Genomic DNA, 17913 nt, shown 5'->3' with positions numbered 1-17913 from the left:
GAAGAACGCGGGGGGAAAAGGGATGAGAACTCCGCCTGGGCTGATTGGAAAACCTAGGCGGCTATGGACCCGCGCATGCACAGTAGACAGTCCTCTTCCCGGTACCTGGTGGGCTCTGGGATCCCCGGGATGCTCAGGGAAGAATGACAGCCCTCCACTGTGTGGAGTCTCTCACCGGACCTGGAACTCAAGGATCCTAGACAGGTCAGCTGGAAGGAAAGAGACGCCTCTCCATACCCAGCCAGAGGTTCACCACGAAGGAGAGGCCGCCGCCCTGCCCCCACCCCCTCCCAACCCCGCGTCCTAAAGCTCCTCCAGCAGAGCCCGGTGTGCCTCCTGGTTGAGGAGTGATTCCAGCGGAGCGGGCTCTTCCACGTCCTTCAGCTCCCCCAGTGGCGCCGGATCTAGGAAAGGTTGTGCATTTTGCTGAAACTCTGCGACAGGAGCTCATCTAACAGGCTGGAGGGGAGTGCAGACTAGCGCTGAAGCTTTTGGAGCGGTTGGGAGGGCGCCTGGATGGCTTGCATCTGTGCCTGACACGCGGAGGCGTCCGGGGTCTGGGGCTCAGGAGGTGGAGCTGCCCTGCAGCGACCTGGGGCTCCAGCCCCACCAGCGACTCCCCTGGGACGTGGGTGGCTCAAGCACACCTTGGTCCTGTGACTCAGCTCGAGCGGGCCCAGGCTGTCCCACCGAGCACGCACCCAGCAGGCCACCGCGCTGCGGGTCCTGGTCTTTCTGGCATTTGTTGCGGTGCAGAGGCCACCGAGGAGCCGGAGGGTGGGACAGTCCCACTTCCAGAGGAGCCAGGGCACCCAACACAAAGCCCCGAGTGCAGGGGCAGGTGCAGAGATTCCTGCTGCCTGCGCAGCCTGGCTGGGCTGGAGCAGGGGCCCCTGTCCCCTGAGCCCCAGGCGCGCAGGGCATGTGGAGTGCGGGAAGCCCCGTTCCCCACGCCCCGAGGTGGGTGAAGGCTACTGACGAGGGAACGGGGGGACACCCCCCGGGGGCCGCCTTGCACAGGCCGCCTGCGTGCGCCGGTGCCCTGCTACCCTGGCCCAGATGCCTGGCCCTCCGGTTCTGAAACCAAATCTGAATGCGGGACTCCGGGAGGCCCGTCTCTCTGGCCAGTTCTTCCCTGGTGGCGATGCCTGGAAAGCGATCCTGCCGGAAGGCTCTGAGGAGCAGGGTAGTCTGGGACCGGGTGACGGCGGTCCGCTTTCGCCTGCCTTCTTGCTGGCCGCGTTTCCCGGGCCAGGGCCGAGATTCCCGCAGGTGCTGCCTCAGCTGGCGTGATCTCTCATTCTGAAACCAGATCTGGACCCTGGGCTCTGGAATGCCGATGGCCTGGGCCAGCTGTTCTCTGGTGGCGATGCCCGGGTACTGGTTCCGCTCAAAGCAGGCTCGCAGGGCCTCCCTTTGGCTCGGGGTCCAAACGAGTCTCCTTCGCCGTCCTCGTCCTCGGGCTTCCGCGGGAAGGGTGCTGTCGGAAGGTGTCGGGAGAGCCATGGAGGGGAGACCTGGCCGGAATTTCGCGGACAGTTGTCAGTGCTGGTCATGTGGAAGAATCTGAGAAGTAGCAGATCCTTGTTGTCATTCCCAGAGCTGCATCCTCTGCTGAACAGGATCAGGGTATTCAGCTCAGCCTCATCTGATCCACTGAGAGGCTCAGTTATCTCCTGCCCAGGGAAGGGATGGGCTTCTCTGTCCAGGGCTGAATCCCCAGGACCAGGCAATGTGGCTGGGACAAGCCAGCCCTCAGCAGGGAAGACATAAGCTGCCTGGGTGGCCGTGGAATACAAGGTCTGCACCTGGGCACACAGAGGCCCCGGATGAGCAGTGTCAGCTGCTCCCAGGTTAGTGGAGAACTGATCTGCTGGGCCTGCACCTGGGCTAGGTCTTGATAAATAGCCTCAGACATAGCTGGCACAGAGGTCATCAAGCTTTTTCGATGTGATGGTGTTTGGACTCCTAGGGCCCGAGACCTGTGCCGCTTGCTGTGCAAGCCCTGGAATGTCCCCTGTGGTGGGCATCACAGGTCTCCTGGATTTCACTGTTGTGCACAGCAGTGGGAGGATCTTGATTTTTTTTTTTTTTTCCAACATCAAGCTGCACTCCTCTTCTGGACAGTTTCCTACAGAGAAAGCTTGTGAGAGACTCGCCAGAGCAGTCCCCACAGACCCTCATTTCCAGAACCTCCTGTGCACCCAGGTGAACCCCACTTGTCTCTCCCACTCCTTCCTGACCATCTCAGCACTGGAATGAAGTGAGGCTGAACCCCTTGTGAGTCCCCAAATATTCTCAGAGTGCTAAGATCTCAAAAATTTACTTGTCAGTAACTGCCTTTCTGCTCAAGTCTCATATGAAAGTTTCCTGATAATTTGCCTTTTGGGGCAAATAAAAAACAAAAAAACCACCAATACCACCAACAAGAAAAAACACCAAGATTCTACCTGCTCTGTCTTGGCAGCTGTCCTTGGAACTGATTTTTCTTTTCCTGCGGTTTTCCCGATATGAGTTGGACTCTGGTTCTGTGAATACAATGAGAGTTTGAGAAAGTGCCTCCAACTGAACACCCTGAAATTCCTAGTCCATCCTGGACACACAGGAGCTCAGGTTGCCACCAAACCCCAGCTCTTTTCTGTTCTCCAGTGTCCAGGATCTATACGGCCCTGGCTGCCAAGGAGCTCCGGGTTTCCTTGCCAGGGGAGCCTGTGTTGCTGCCCTGTCCCTTCTCGCCTGGAAAGAGTCAAATCTTACTGGATCCAGCAGTGCTGTTCCCAGCCTTGAGGTTGGTTTCCTCAGAATTCTCCTCCTTGTTTGGATTGGGCTCCAATCCTGCTGTAAAAGGAAGTTTAGGTGACTCAATTCTCCCTAGGCAGAGTCCCATAGTCTATCCCTGATGCGTTTTTGCAGATCAGTCTTTCATGTGAAGCTCTTCTGCCAGCGTCACGAGTGAACACATTTCTCAAAGTCCCCTGAGGGCGCTAAGCCCTTTCCCATCCCCAAATCTCAAAATAAAACCCTACTAAAGACACATGGCTCAGTATCCCTGATTCCAACCCTCCTTCCAGCCTCCATGGGAGCAGCCCGAGGCCTTACCTTTGTATGTGCTTCTCACTGGAATGGGAAGAAGCCATCTTGCCTTTTCCTTTGAATGGTTTCTTCTCATCTGAGCCCTTTTCTGTAAAGACCTGTGGGGAAGGGGGCTGGTCAGTGGGGCGTTGGATGGAGGAGGAGTGGAGATCAGGGTGTTCATTTCCCATGTTGAGGCTCAAGTAAAAGGAGGCTGTTCTTACATGCCCAAAGACGGACTGTGGGTTGTTCTGCTGGACCTGCCTTTATATGTCCCTTGGCTGGGCGTGGCTGACTCTTATTGACTGAGCAGTTTTCTCCTTCCTGCCGCTTCTTAGCGCCTCAATAAAAAGTTTTTTGCTGTAGTCTACTGAAGACCTAGACACAGTTAAGGGGAGACAGTTTCAGGATTCTGTCATAGTGTCAAGAAAACAAAGAACCAGGAGCACAGGGATCAGAAGATCGGGGAATCATTTCTTCCCATTTCTGTCCCAGTTCCTGAAAGTATTTATGATCCTGTTCACCTTTCAAGATGCACAATTAAACATACCTACATTGACATATGTTATATATTTTGCACAGAAAGAGAATTTATTATACATAGTGTTAACAGTGTATGCATAGATATTATAATTTCTTAAATGCTTAGAAACAACAAATGTCAAATTACGGTTGATTGTATTAGATCCACATATATATGATGAAATAAAAATGCAGAGAAAAAAATACCAAATGAAATGGCCCTTCCTATCTTAAAAATGGGGAAGATAATTAGACCAAATGCAATAAAATTGAATTGATTAGGTTGAGCCAGTGCTAACCTAATCAGCCCCTGATTACTGAGGTAGCAAAAAGTCTAGGTAGAAAACCTTTCCCCCTTTCTCACCCTTCCTCAGTCATCCTGGAAGCGCCATTGTGTTCTGTGGAATTTGTGTTCTGTGGAATTTATTCTGAGCATTCAGCTCCTGTCGTTACACAGCATACACCACCTGAATCCCATCAAACCCACGTTGTTTCTCAACATCCATCATCAAGACATATTCCAGGGCGGCCTCTCAAAATTGCCTCAGTGAGATGGGACAAGGTGTGGGGGAGCTCCAGGTTCAGAACAGCAGCCTCTTCCCTTCCTACTGCGGTGGAGTCTGTCTCTGCTGGTCAGAACCCTCAGACTACAGAAGGGTTAGTTCATGTGCCAGCAAGTGTTTCCTGAAAGGACCTTCTTGTCTCCCCATCTGCTGAGGAAAGCATGCAGGAATGAGACCTTCTGTGTTAGGGAGTACTCAGCCTCCAGTCCCAGATGACTTGATTGACTGATGAGCTGATTCCCTGAGGAGGAGAAAGAACCAGGGAAGAGACTGTGTTGGGTGAGTCTGTGTTTTCCCAGCTGTGCTGTCTGTGCAAATAGTGGAACCAAAAAAAAAATTAGTGGTCGATAGACACTGCCTAGTGAAATCATCTAAATCTAAATGGAACTTATCATAATATCGTTATGTATTATAATATTATGATATATAAAATTTATTTGACATCTAAAAAAATTTTGATATATTGTGATATCATAATATTATATAAAATTTGGTCAGGTAATTTTATAAGAAAATTGAGTTAAATTCTGTAACAACATTAACATATAACCTCAATAGAAAGCTAGGAAAATTGTCTGCTCTTGTGTAAATTACTGCTTTTTGGATGACTCTGTAAAGGTGTGAAGAGGGGTCTGCTACTTACTTGATAAGACATCGACATGCAAATCTTTGCTGTTTTTAACCAGTGCCCTCTCAAGATATGAGAATATTTTACTCTAAGAAAGTATTTTCATAGATATCATAATAGGAATTTTGTTCGTTTTAGTTAATAAATTATTATAACATTTATTGGCTATTAATAATTTATGTCATTGTTAAAATATACTTCTACAGACAACACATTACATACATGTTTTGATTTGTCCTTTAATCTCAATTAAAATTTTTAAATTTTTATTTATTAAATTCTATTTATTTTAGATAAAAGAGACCTTGTAACTGCCATATGCTGTACTTTCTTAGAAAGAGACATGCTCAGGCAAAACTCAGGCCTGGCCAGGCATGGCGGCTCACAACTGTAATCCCAGCACTTTGCGAGGCCAAGGCGGGTGGATCACCTTAGGTCAGGAGTTCGAGGACAGCCTACCCAACATAAGGAAACCTTCTAGAGACATCCCACCTAGCAACTTGTTTTCCATTCCTGCAAATCCAGTGGCTGCTCCACAAGGCACAAGAAAGTAAATATAAATATAAAACATCTCTCTGAACAGTTCACTCTTTTTTCTCTATCCCTCTCATCTGTCGATATAGCTTTTATTCTGCACATTTTATTTTTCAGGTAAATAATTTTTAAAATGGAAGAAAAAATAGAAATGCTAGGCCCTTCATTTAAATCCTGAAAATTACAGAAAACTTAGCACCCAACTCCCAGGGTGCTGAGGATTAACTCACATCATGCAATGTTTCCTGAACAGTGCTCAGTGACAGACTTCTGAACACATGGTATGTGCTCAATAAACATTGTATTAACTCAGGTGTATGTGTTTTCCAAATGCAGACTTACTCAAACATTGACGCCTTCTCTAGGCTTTCTAAACTGTAAAGAGCCAGCAGAAAATGACATGTTTGGAAATGGTGATTGGTGGTTTCCACTTTGGGCCAAAAGTATTTGTGTTGTGGTAAGAGTGTTGGGTGTCAGGAGCTCTGTGCTGTGCCTACTTTCTCTAGCTGAGTGCTACTATATTGGATGTAGTGGAAGAAACATCAGCATTAAGAGGAGACTTTTTAAAGAAGCCAATTCATGGACCCCTTCCAAACCTGAAGAATCACGTTAGTAAAAGAGAGGCCTGGAATGGGAAATGATTCATATGCACATTGAAACTTGAGAGGCAGCTGGGCAGAATCACATCACTAAGAGAGAGGCCTGGAATCAGAAATAATTCATAGACACATTGAAACTTGAGAGGCAGCCGAGCGTGGTGGCTCACTCCTGTAATCCTAACACTTTGGGAGGCTGAAGTGGGCAGATCACCTGATGTCAGGAGTTCAAGACTAGCCTGGGCAACATGGCCAAACCATGTCTCCACTAAAACATACAAAAATTAGCCAGGTGTGGTGACTGGTGCCTGTAATCCTAGCTACTCAGGTGGCTGAGACTGGAGAAACACTCAAACCTGGGAGACGGAGGTTGCAGTGAGCCAAGATGGCGCCATGGCACTCCTGCCTGGACAATGAGTGAAAACTGTCGAAAGAAAGAAAGAGAAAAGAAAGAAAGGAAGGAAGGAAGGAACTTAAAAACTTGAGAGGCAATGCTTAGCTAAGTGGCTGTCAGCCCAGGCTTCCAGCCATAATGACATGGCCAGCTTAAAGAAATACCATCACCTGTGCCCTCCCCAGAGACTCTGTCTGTTGGTCTTGGTGGGAGCATCTACGTGGTTGTAATGAGAAAGTCAAATTGTCCCTCTTTGATGCTTACATAATACCATAATATACAAAAAAACCTAAAAACCACCAAAAAACCTCTTACTTTGATAAATAAATGTAATGTTTCAGGATGCAAAAATCAATGCACAAAAATTAGTAGCATTTTTATACACTAATGATGATCAAGCTGAGAACTGAATTAAAAAGTCTCTTCCTTTTACAATAGCTACAAAAAAGGTAAAAAGGTAAAATGCTTAGAAATACAATTAGTCAAAGAGATGAAAGGTCCCTACAAGGAAAACTACAAAACACTGATGAAAGAAATTGTACCTGACACAAATGAGAAAAACATCCCATGCTCATGGATTGGAAGAATTGTGATCATTAAAATGACTCTACTGCCCAAAGCAATCTACATATTAAATGCAATTCCTACCAAAATGCCAATGTTATTTTTTATAAAATTAGAGAAAAAATTCTAAAATTCACATGGAACCACAAAAAGAGCCTGAATAGCCAAAGCAAATCTAAGCAAAGAGAATAAAGCTGGAGATATTACGTTATCTGACTTAAAATTATACTAGAAGGCTTTAGTAACCAGAGCAGCACAGTACTGATATAAAATGACACATACATCAATGTTACAGAATAGAGAACCTAGAAATAAAGCCACATACCTACAAACAACTGATCTTTTACAAAGTCAACAAAAACATTCACTGGAGAAGTGACGTCCTATTCAACAAAGTGTGCTGGAAAAATTATATTGCCATATGCAGAAGTATGGAATGGCATCCCTATGTCCCACCATATATAAAAATCAACTCAATATGGATTAAAAGACTAAAATGTAAGACCTAAAACCATTAAAATGCTAGAAGAAACTCTCGAATAAACTCTTCTGAATATTGACTTGGACAAAGAATTTATGACTAAGATCTCAAAGCAGATGTAACCATAACAAAAATAGACAAAAGGAACTCAATGAAACTAAAAAGCTCCTGAAAATGAGCTTTCTAATTAACACAGTGAACAGAAAACCTATGGGATGAGATAAATGTTTACAAGTTTTGCACGTAACAAAGATCTAATCTCCAGAATATACGAGGAACTCAAACAGCTCAACAAAAATAAAACAAGTAACCATTAAAGAGCAAGTAAAGAGTATGAACATTTTTTAAAAAAAAAAGACAATGATGGTCAACAAGCATGTAAAAGATGCTCAGCATTGCCAATGATCAGAGAAATGCCAATTAAAAACCACAATGAGATACCAACTTACACCATGCAGAATGGCTATTACTAAAAATCAGAAAAATGAGCTATCAGCAAGGATACTGAGAAAAGAAAACACTTATACATTGTTTGTGGAAATGTAACTTTCTACAACCTCTATGGAAAACAGTATGGAGATTTCAAAAAAGACCAAAATAGAGCTTCCATTTGATTCAGCACTCCCACTACTTGGTATCTACCCAAAGGAAAATAATTTATTGCATAAAGAAAATACTCACGCTCACATGTTTATTGCAGCACTATTCACAATTGCCAATATATGAAATCAATTTAAATTTATCAATCAATAATCAAATAAGGAAAATGTGCTATACATTTATACCATGGAATGCTACTCAGCCATGAAGAATAAAATCATGTATTTTGCAACAACATGCATAAAACTGGAGGTCATTATTGTAAGTGAAAAAACTCAGAAACAGAAAATCAAATTCTGCATTTTCTCACTTGTAAGTGGGAACTCAGTTACCCATACACTTGGATATAGAGACTGGAAAAATAGATACTGGAGACTCAGAAAGATGGGAGGTTGGCACAGGGTTTAGGAATGAGAAAATAATAGGGACAATAAACAGCATTCAGATGATTGTCACACCAGAAGCCCATACTTCATCACTATGCAACATGCTTCTGTGAGGGAACTGCATTAATACTCTCTAACGTATTAATAAAGAGATAAAAAAGGCCTGGCTCTGTGACTCAAGCCTATAATCCCAGCACTTTGGGAGGCTGAGGCGGGCGGATCACGTGGTCAGGACTTCAAGACCAGCCTGGCCAATATAGTGAAACCCTGTCTCTACTGAAAATACAAAAATTAGCTGGGCATGGTGGAGCAGGCCTGTAGTTCCGCCTGTAGTCCCAGCTACTCGGGAGGCTGAGGCAGGAGAATCACTTGAACCCTGGAAGCGGAGATCGTGGTGAGCCGAGATTGTGTCACTGCACTGTAGCCTGGGGAACAGAAGGAGACTGCGTCTCAAAAAAAAAAATAAATAAACTTTGCCGGCTTTTATCAAGAGGGCAAACTGAATAGACCTCATAATGTTCATAGATAATTAGATTAGGCAAAAAAAATTTTTAATAAAAATAAAAAATAGTATTTTAAGAATGATATAGAAAGATAATTTGATGAATTAGTACTTAGCACATACAATATGTTAGGCTAGATTCTAAGCCACTTAGACATTTACAGACACAATATCTAACAGAGTAAAATAAATAACACAAAGATTCATTGGCAACGACAAATTGACATATTTTCAATCATATTAGATGATATTAAAACCATTAACAAATTTACTGTTTTGTTTCATAATAAAAAAGAATGTTAAATAACTTCATGAAAAAGTTTAATTACCCATATAGATAAATGGGCAGCATTTTGACCAGTAGACAGAGGATACACATTTTCAAAGACCAGACAAAATTATTATTTTTGTCGGGGAGTGAACAGTTTTATTATCCAGGGATATACTGGGGTCCTCCCCCTGGGAGGTGGGCTCTTCCACTGGTAACCCCGCCAGTGCTCCAGGGGGCGCCATGCGATTCCGTGCTGCGCTCCGCTGGGGGCCGGGCCTTGGAGGAGGCGAACTGCGCCGGAAGCAGCAGTCGTGGGGTGCTCAGCGCCGGCTCCGACCTGCTGCACCTGGCCTCGTGCTGCTCCTCAGGCTCCCGCCGAGTCTGCGTCTCTGCAGGGCAGTGAACCATCCTGCCCAGAACCTTATCCTCACAGCGCAGTTTGACGCAGGTCAGGCATTTCTGCTTCCTGCCCTTGGGCTGGACTTTGCACTTGGGTTTCTTCCAGTCCTGCCTCCGGCCACTTCTCTGTCTGCCGGAGCTTAAATTCCAGCCTCACACATGTCCCAGCTGGGAAGGGCGTGTCCAGGGCGTGTCCACACTAGTCTCCCGGAAGGCCCGCTGCACGGGCGGGTGCTTGCAGGTTCCTCCAGGGCCCCCTGCAGGCCCTGCCGGCGCCCCCGCGCCCACCCACTGGGCCAGGGAGGTCCGCAGCCGTCTCAGGCTCCCCCTGTCACCCCGGCCCTGCGAAGCGCGTGTGCGCCCCTTAGTTCTCCCAGCCGCCGGGAGCCACCTCCTCCCCTGCCCTGCCCCTGGGGGCGCCATGCCCGAGGAACGCTGGGCAGAGGCGAAGGAACCGGGAAACGTCCCTTTCTCCACACTGTCCTTGGGGTCTGCCGGGTCCTCTCCACTCCCTCTGCCCTTCCCGCACTGTTCCCTGGGGCCCGCAGTTTCAGCAAAGTTCCTGCAGTGCCGGGAAACCTTCCTGTTGCCCACTCTCACCCTTCCTCCTTTACTGGCCCATCTATCTCCCCACTGGGTCTCCAACACGACCCCCTCTCCTCCCTGCTGTCCCCGGAGCCCCTCTCTGCTTCCCCAGCTCAGCCCCCTCTCTGACCGCTTCTCCCTCCCACCCCCCCCAAATCTCCCAGCTCTCACGGGGTGTCCCCAATCCCCGGGTCAGCCACACAAGATTATTTTAAATGGGAAGATTTGAATTCCATTGAATTCAGGAAAGCAGGAATCCATCTGGTCATATTTTAAATAATTTTGAAACGATAATAGCAACTGTCAGTTTAAAGTTTAACCAGAGTTCTGAATACCCACCATTTTACCAGGAAAATATATATATATATTATAACTAACCTACGAATTCAGTAAATTTCCAGGATACAATATTAACATATGAACATCAGTTGCATTTTTTTTACAGTAACAGCAAAATATCTGAAAAAAGAATAAAGATAATTCCATTTACAATATTATCAAATAGAATGGAATACTTAGGAATGAGTTTAACGAAGAATATGAAAGATCTGCATACTGAAAACTATAAAATGTTGAGGAAAGAAAGTGAAGAATACAAAATGGAAAATATATCCCATGTTCATGGATTCTAAAAATTAATATTGTTAAAATATCCATACTACACAAAATGATCCAGTTAAATTTCTATCCAAATGTTAATGCCATTTTACTAAAAATGCAGAACAACAATTTTAAAATTAGTATGGAACCACAAAAGACCTCAAATAGCCAACTACTGAGAACAAAACGGCTGGAAGCCTCACACTTCCTGATTTCAAACTATATAACAAAGCTATAGTCATCAAAGTAGTATAGTACCTACATAAAAACCACTAGAACAGAATAGAGGGTGCAGAAATAAACTAAAAAATATACAGTCAACCAATCCCACAGAATGGAGAAAGGATAAACACACCAAGGAGTGGTGTAGGAAAAACTAGATATGCACAGACAAAAAGTAAAACTTTCTCTCATACCATCACAAAATGAATTTGAAATGAAATAAAGACTCAAACATAAGAATTGAAATCATGAATCCTCTAAAAAAACATGGGGAAAAACCTCCTTGACACTGGTCATGGCAATAATGCTTTGGATTTGACACCCCAAGAACACAGTCAACAAATGCAAACATGAACAAGTGGAACTATGTCAAAGTAAAAAGTTGCTGCACAATAAAGGAAACAATCAACAAAATATAAAGGCATTATATGGAATGGAAGAAAATATTTGTAAACCATATGTAGGATAATATGTTACTATCCAAAATATATATCATACTAATTAATTAAAAAGAAGAACCCACAGCAGAATTAAAAACAATTTCCTGATTAATAATTGGGCAAAATATATACATAGCAATTTTTCCAAAGATATACAAATGGCCAACAGGTATATAAAAAAATGCTCAACATCACTAATGATCAGAGTAATTAAAATCAAAATCACAATGAGGTATCACCTTACCGTGGTGTTTGGATACCTATTATCAAAAAGTCAAAAGATAAAAGGAGTTAGGGTGCAGAAAAAAGAGGATACTTGTGTACACTGTTGCTGAGGATGTCAAATGGTGCAGCTATTACGAAAAACAGTATGGAGGTTCCTTACGTTTTTAAGCTAGAACTACCATAATCCCAATTGGGAGTATGTAGCCAAAGGACATAAAATCAGTATCGTCAAGGGTATCTGCACTCCTCTGATACAGATAAATAGATTAACTGAGAGATATATAATTTCAGCTTTAATAAAAAATGAAATTCTTTCATTTACAATACTGATAAATCTTGAAGACATTATGCTAAGTGAAATAAGCTGAATTCAGAAGGACTACTGCATGATCTCGTTTGTATGTAAAATCTAAAAAAGTAAAAAAAGAAAAGCCATGGAAACAGAGTAGAATGGTGGTTCCCATGAGCTAGGAAGTGGGGAAAGTGGGGAGATAACCATGGAAGGGAGCACACCGTCAGTTATAAGGTGAGTAACTGCTGGGGACCTCATGTACAGATTGGTGACTATAGTTAATAATACTGTGTACTTGAAATTTGTTACAAAAGTAGATCTCAGGTGCTCTCACCACACGCACAGAAATGTATTAACTATGTGAGGGGATAGATATGTTAACTAGCTTAACTGAGATAATTTAAAGACGTATACACATCTCAAAACACTGTTGTACACCGTAAAAAATTCACTTTTCAATTTGTCAATAATAGCTCAACAAATGGAGAAAAAAATACGAGTAACCAGCAGGTCATAGCTAGCCACATGGAAACTCGATATAAAACACTCTTGGCCATAGTTTCCAGCTCCACTCGGGAACGGCCGGAGCGCTTCTGGTCCCTGGACTTCGAGGCTCCTCCCGCGGTCCCCGTGGCTGGGGAAGGAACCATCGTTCCCGGGATTCCAGGTCGCGCAGATCGGGCAGGGCCATCGCCGTCCCCTTGCTCGTTGCCGCAGCCCCGTTAGGCTCCGCGCTTCGGGGCCTCCTGGCCCCGGGAGGCTGCCTGTGGCTGCCCGCGCGCCCTTGTGGCTCTGGCTCCGCCGGCCTCCGCTTCTGCCCCGCGCAGCCCCTCCGCGGCCGCAGCCGCCTCGCGACCGACCTCACGGTCTCGGGCCGTCCTCGCCGCCGTCGCCTTCGCTGTGGTCGCCCCTCCTCTTCCCCGAGCCCGAGCGGGCCCAACAGAGGCGGCAGGCGGAGAAGCTGGAACGCGAACGCGGAGCTGCCGGCGGCAGGTGCGGGAACGGGAGAAGCTGGCCTCGCACAGGACGGCTGCTCAGAGCTGCACGAGCCACCGCCAGGAGCTACGCACGCAGCTGGAAGAACTCAGAAACACACTCCGCTGTGGGAGAAATGGAGGTAATGAAAGTCTGATGTAGAAGTACTCACAGAGAACCCTGCTCCTTGGTCAATCTCAGATTATTATTGTCAGACCTACTCTAATGATGTTAGTCTTCCAAATAAAGTGAGTGACTGAACTGTCAAATCAGCAAGATCAGGATATCAAAACTCCTTATCTTATGACATGCACCCTGGCAGTGATAGCTGTGTCAGATGTGAACCAGGGCAGGTTAGAGCTCACCTTTTCCTTGATGAGAAAGATGAATCATTTGTTGGTCCAACATTAACTAAGAAGGAATTGAGTTGTAAAGAAGAAAAGGATTTTTAAAATATATGAGTAAAATATGGGTTACAGAATACAGACTATAAAAATAAGATATTGGAGAATCTAAAATATAAAGATAGAGCTGGAAAACATAGGAGCAGATTGGAATTGAAGGAAATTTCCAAAGAGATGATGCTCCTGCATCTGTTCATTCTGAAATTACTGGTAGCGACAAAAATCAGAAGACGTTGAAAAAGATGTGTTGAAAACAGGAGAAGGCCTAGGGAACGATGGTGGGAGAATAAAAACTCCGATACAGCTTCAGCTTCGGCAAACACATGCAGATTGGAGACAGACAAACCACCCTGAATTAAAGAGACTCACCTTCTCCAAAACAAGAACAGGAACAACAAATGGGAAAAGCACAGGAGAGGTTTGCTGAAAACTTTCCAGAAACTAAACTTCCAAAAGATGACCTAGGAACCACTCCTTGGGTAAAAGGGACTGAAAGTGAAGGTTAATCATAGAAAAAAACTCAAGTTTTTTTAAAAATGGAGTTTGGAAACTTATTTTATTGCAGAACGTTTCTCCCCAAAAAAGTCAGTGGCACAAGAAAACTGTGTCACAGTTTACCCCTTCCTGATTCAGAAATGTGTAATAAAGAGTGGTTTGCAGCTTTTAAAAAACACTTTTTAAACTTATTAGTGACTGAATTAAGTTATACAGTAAGTGAACTAAATAGGGCACAGATAAGTTTATCAAACTTTACTATTTTATCTTGTCATTTACAACATCCATATAAGCAATTAGCCATATAAGCAAAATTCATATAGCCACTTAAATGTACATTTGTCCTTGTCTCCATATATTCATACCAAGATGCACAGAAAATACAGCAAAAGAAACGTTGAAAGTCTATAAAAGCCGGGTGCGGTGGCTCACGCCTGTAATCCCAGCACTTTGGGAGGCCAAGGCGGGCGGATCACGAGGTCAGGAGATCGAGACCATCCTGGCTAACACGGTGAAATCCCGTCTCTACTAAAAATACAAAAAATTAGCCGGGCATAGTGGCAGGCGCCTGTAGTCCCAGCTACTCAGGAGGCTGAGGAAGGAGAATAGCGTGATCCCGGCAGGTGGAGCTTGCAGTGAGCAGAGATCATGCCACTGCACTCCAGCCTGGGCGACAGAGCGAGACTCCGCCTCAAAAAAAAAAAAAAAAAAAAAGTCTATAAAAATAAATTTGATAGTACACATTATTTTTATGCCCTTCAGGACCTAGATTTAAAAAAGTTGAGAAAACATGGATAGTGATGCATACATTTTCCTGTAATAGCCTAAATCATATTAAAGAACTAATGAACAGGTGACATGTCATAGAAAATTAGTCTTTTATTGTTTTCTACTGTGATGAATCTGACTTTGTTGATATGTCCTATACATTCAGCATTTGTACTTGGTTTCATAGCTAATTAAATGTTTATGCATGAACAACTGAGTACAGTATCGAAATACAATGTGTGCTGGCATTCATACTTTTTATAAATGCCATTGCAAGCAATGAAGTTGTGCCAGGAAAATCTGATTTCTAATACAAAAGGAATACTTAGCCAGGGCCTCAAGATCACTATATTTATTGAAAATGTCCTAAATTGCCATAAAAACATTATAACGTAAAATAATCCATTTCAATAAATAATGAATTAAAAAATACAACTGATATCTTTTATGGATTGGGGAAGTGCTAATGAGACAGAATGGCAATTGAAGCCAAAAGATCTGAATTCAGGTAAATAATTTTACTCATATTAGGTTTATGTTAGAGAAAACAATACTTCTGATCATATTTATTGCATTGCAGTATTTCAAAAATATGTACATAATATATAATTAATTTTCTAATGGTATACAAGTAATCATGTACAACAAATTATTACAATATGGTCTATTGATGGGAAGGGTGTTTCAAATGAAAAAACTTGGAATTTCGCATGAGGTGGTGATAGATGCCATAGAAAATCTGTGTAAAATATTTCAATCATATATGCAACTATGGATATTTCTGCTTTTCAGAAAAATAATTTACTTTAAACATTTAATGCAGACAATTAAAATCACCAAGAAGTTACAGGAATTCACAGAATGCCTAATATATTTGAAAGGAAATTAAGAAAATGTCCAGGAACTGGAAGCAAATAAACGTGACAATGTCGACTGTTTGATTCCCGAGCTCTGCGGGGACCCAGAAACTTCCAGGGAAGCAAGGAAGGCCAGCTCGGTGTCATCGCTCTCCTTGCCACTTTCCAGAGCAGCCACAGTGGAGACTCCCCCCATGTTGCAGGATGCAGGAATCCATCCTCAGGCCATGAGGCCCGGGATGCGGCTTTGCTCTTGGGTTTCGCTCTGGTGTTCTGCGTGGAAGTGAACGCGATCCACACACCTGCGTGTGTGAGACCATCACGGCAACCGCGACACCCACGGGCACGGCCTCCTTCACGGAGAGAGGGCCCGGAAAGCTCAAGACTCTCATGGAGGTTCAGTCCCACACTCCACTCCACCCTTCCGGGCTGGCTTCTCCTTGCTGAAGAGGCGTGCGAGGCCCAAGAGCGGCTTCCAGTCCCCGCAGAATTCCTGGAGAGGCCGAGAGAGCCAGCCCCCGAAGCCCGCCCCCCTCCCCCCTCCCCCTCCCCCTCCCCCCTCCCCCCTCACCGTCCGCCCACCCCCTCCCCCCTCCCGGGCTTCTCCGGCCCCACCCATACCCAGGCCACAGAGCCCTGGGCCCTGTGGTTCCCGGCTTCCGAGGGCGGGCTGACCCAGGGGTCCTCCCGCATTCCTGAAGGGGTGGAGCTTGGGGGCCTTTATAAGGGCCGCTGGCCGGCTGGGCCGGCCTCCTGGCTAGACCTGCGCGCCGTGCACAGGCCGACTGAGGGGCACGGGAGCCCGCCGGCCTCTCTCTGCCCGTGTCTGTCCGCGAAGTTCTGGCCAGGTCTCCCCGCGATGGCTCTCCCGACACCTGCCGACGGCGCCCTCCCAGAGGAAGCCCGAGGACGAGGACGGCGAAGGAGACTCGTTTGGACCCCGAGCCAGAGGGAGGCCCTGCGAGCCTGCTTTGAGCGGAACCCGTACCCGGGAATCGCCACCAGGGAAGAGCTGGCCCAGGCCATCGGCATTCCGGAGCCCGGGGTCCAGATTTGGTTTCAGAACGAGAGATCGCGCCAGCTGAGGCAGCACCGGCGGGAATCTCGGCCCTGGCCCGGGAAACGCGGCCCGCAAGAAGGCAGGCGAAAGTGGACCGCCGTCACCCGGTCCCAGACCGCCCTGCTCCTGCGAGCCTTCCAGCAGGATCGCTTTCCAGGCATCGCCACCCGGGAAGAACTGGCCAGAGAGACGGGCCTCCCGGAGTCCCGGATTCAGATTTGGTTTCAGAACCGGAGGGCCAGGCACCCGGGCCAGGGTGGCAGGGCATCGGCGCACGCAGGCGGCCTGTGCAACGCGGCCCCCGGGGGGTGTCCCCCCGTTCCCTCGCCGGTGGCCTTCACCCACACCGGGGCGTGGGGAACGGGGCTTCGCGCACCCCACATGCCCTGCGCGCCCGGGGCTCTCCCACAGGGGGCTTTCGTGAGCCAGGGAGCAGGGGCTGTCGCCCCGCTCCAGCCCAGCCAGGCTGCGCAGGCAGCAGGGATCCCCCAACCTGCCCCGGCACGCGGGGATTGGGATTTTGCCTACGCCGCGCTGGCTCCTCCGGAAGGGGCGCTCTCCCACCCTCAGACTCCCCGGGGGTGGCCTCCGCGCCCGAGCCAAAGCCCGGGGGACCAGGGCCCGCAGCGCCACAGCCTGCCGGGCCCTTGCTCGGTGGGACAGCCTGGGCCCGCTCGAGCTGAGCCGCCGGGCCAGGGTGTGCTTACGCCTCCCACGTCCCAGGGGAGTCCGTGGTGGGGCTGGGGCCAGGGTTGGGAGATCCCTGCTGCCTGCGCAGCCTGGCTGGGCTGGAGCGGGGCGACGGCCCCTGCTCCCTGGCTCAAGAAAGCCCGCTGTGGTAGAGCCCCGGGCGCGCAGGGCATGTGGGGTGCGGGAAGCCCCGTTCCCCACGCCCCGGTGTGGGTGAAGGCGGCCGACTAGGGAGCTGGGCGACACGCGCCGGGGGCCGCGTTGCACAGGCCGCCTGCGTGCGCCGATGCCCTGCCACCCTGGCCCGGGTGCCTGGCCCTCCGGTTCTGAAACCAAATCTGAATGCGGGACTCCGGGAGGCCCGTCTCTCTGGTCAGTTCTTCCCTGGTGGCGATGCCTGGAAAGCGATCCTGCTGGAAGGCTCGCAGGAGCAGGGCGGTCTGGGACCGGGTGACGGCGGTCCGCTTTCGCCTGCCTTCTTGCGGGCCGCGTTTCCCGGGCCAGGGCGGAGATTCCCGCCGGTGCTGCCTCAGCTGGCGCGATCTCTCGTTCTGAAACCAAATCTGGACCCTGGGCTCCGGAATGCCGATGGCCTGGGCCAGCTCTTCCCTGGTGGCGATGCCCGGGTACGGGTTCCGCTCAAAGCAGGCTCGCAGGGCCTCCCTCTGGCTCGGGGTCCAAACGAGTCTCCTTCGCCGTCCTCGTCCTCGGGCTTCCTCTGGGAGGGCGCCGTCGGCAGGTGTCGGGAGAGCCATCGCGGGGAGACCTGGCCAGAACTTCGCGGACAG

At 47.4% G+C, this 17913-nt stretch overlaps 1 protein-coding gene and 2 pseudogenes across 1 annotated transcript; 1 reads left to right on the top strand and 2 right to left on the bottom strand.

The window, feature by feature from the left end:
• Nucleotides 1–303: 303 nt before the first annotated feature.
• LOC105466509 (double homeobox protein 4-like protein 4) lies at nucleotides 304–1624 on the bottom strand (annotated as a pseudogene).
• Nucleotides 1553–9521, bottom strand: LOC139362135 (protein FRG2-like; annotated as a pseudogene).
• A 6713-nt stretch (nucleotides 9522–16234) lies between these two features.
• Nucleotides 16235–17356, top strand: LOC139362134 (double homeobox protein 4C-like). The gene has a single exon (XM_071092645.1). It carries the CDS (start codon nucleotides 16235–16237, stop codon nucleotides 17354–17356), a length of 1122 nt encoding a protein of 373 aa, XP_070948746.1.
• The last annotated feature ends 557 nt before the right edge of the window (nucleotides 17357–17913 follow it).

Source organism: Macaca nemestrina, chromosome 3 (assembly GCF_043159975.1).
Source record: "Macaca nemestrina isolate mMacNem1 chromosome 3, mMacNem.hap1, whole genome shotgun sequence".
Lineage (NCBI taxonomy): Eukaryota > Metazoa > Chordata > Mammalia > Primates > Cercopithecidae > Macaca > Macaca nemestrina.
This window is presented reverse-complemented; position numbering and strand designations above follow the sequence as displayed.

What these genes read in the sequence shown, in the direction of transcription:
- LOC139362134 (XM_071092645.1), top strand. Translation starts at nt 16,235, where the DNA reads ATGGCTCTCCCGACACCTGCCGACGGCGCCCTCCCAGAGGAAGCCCGA.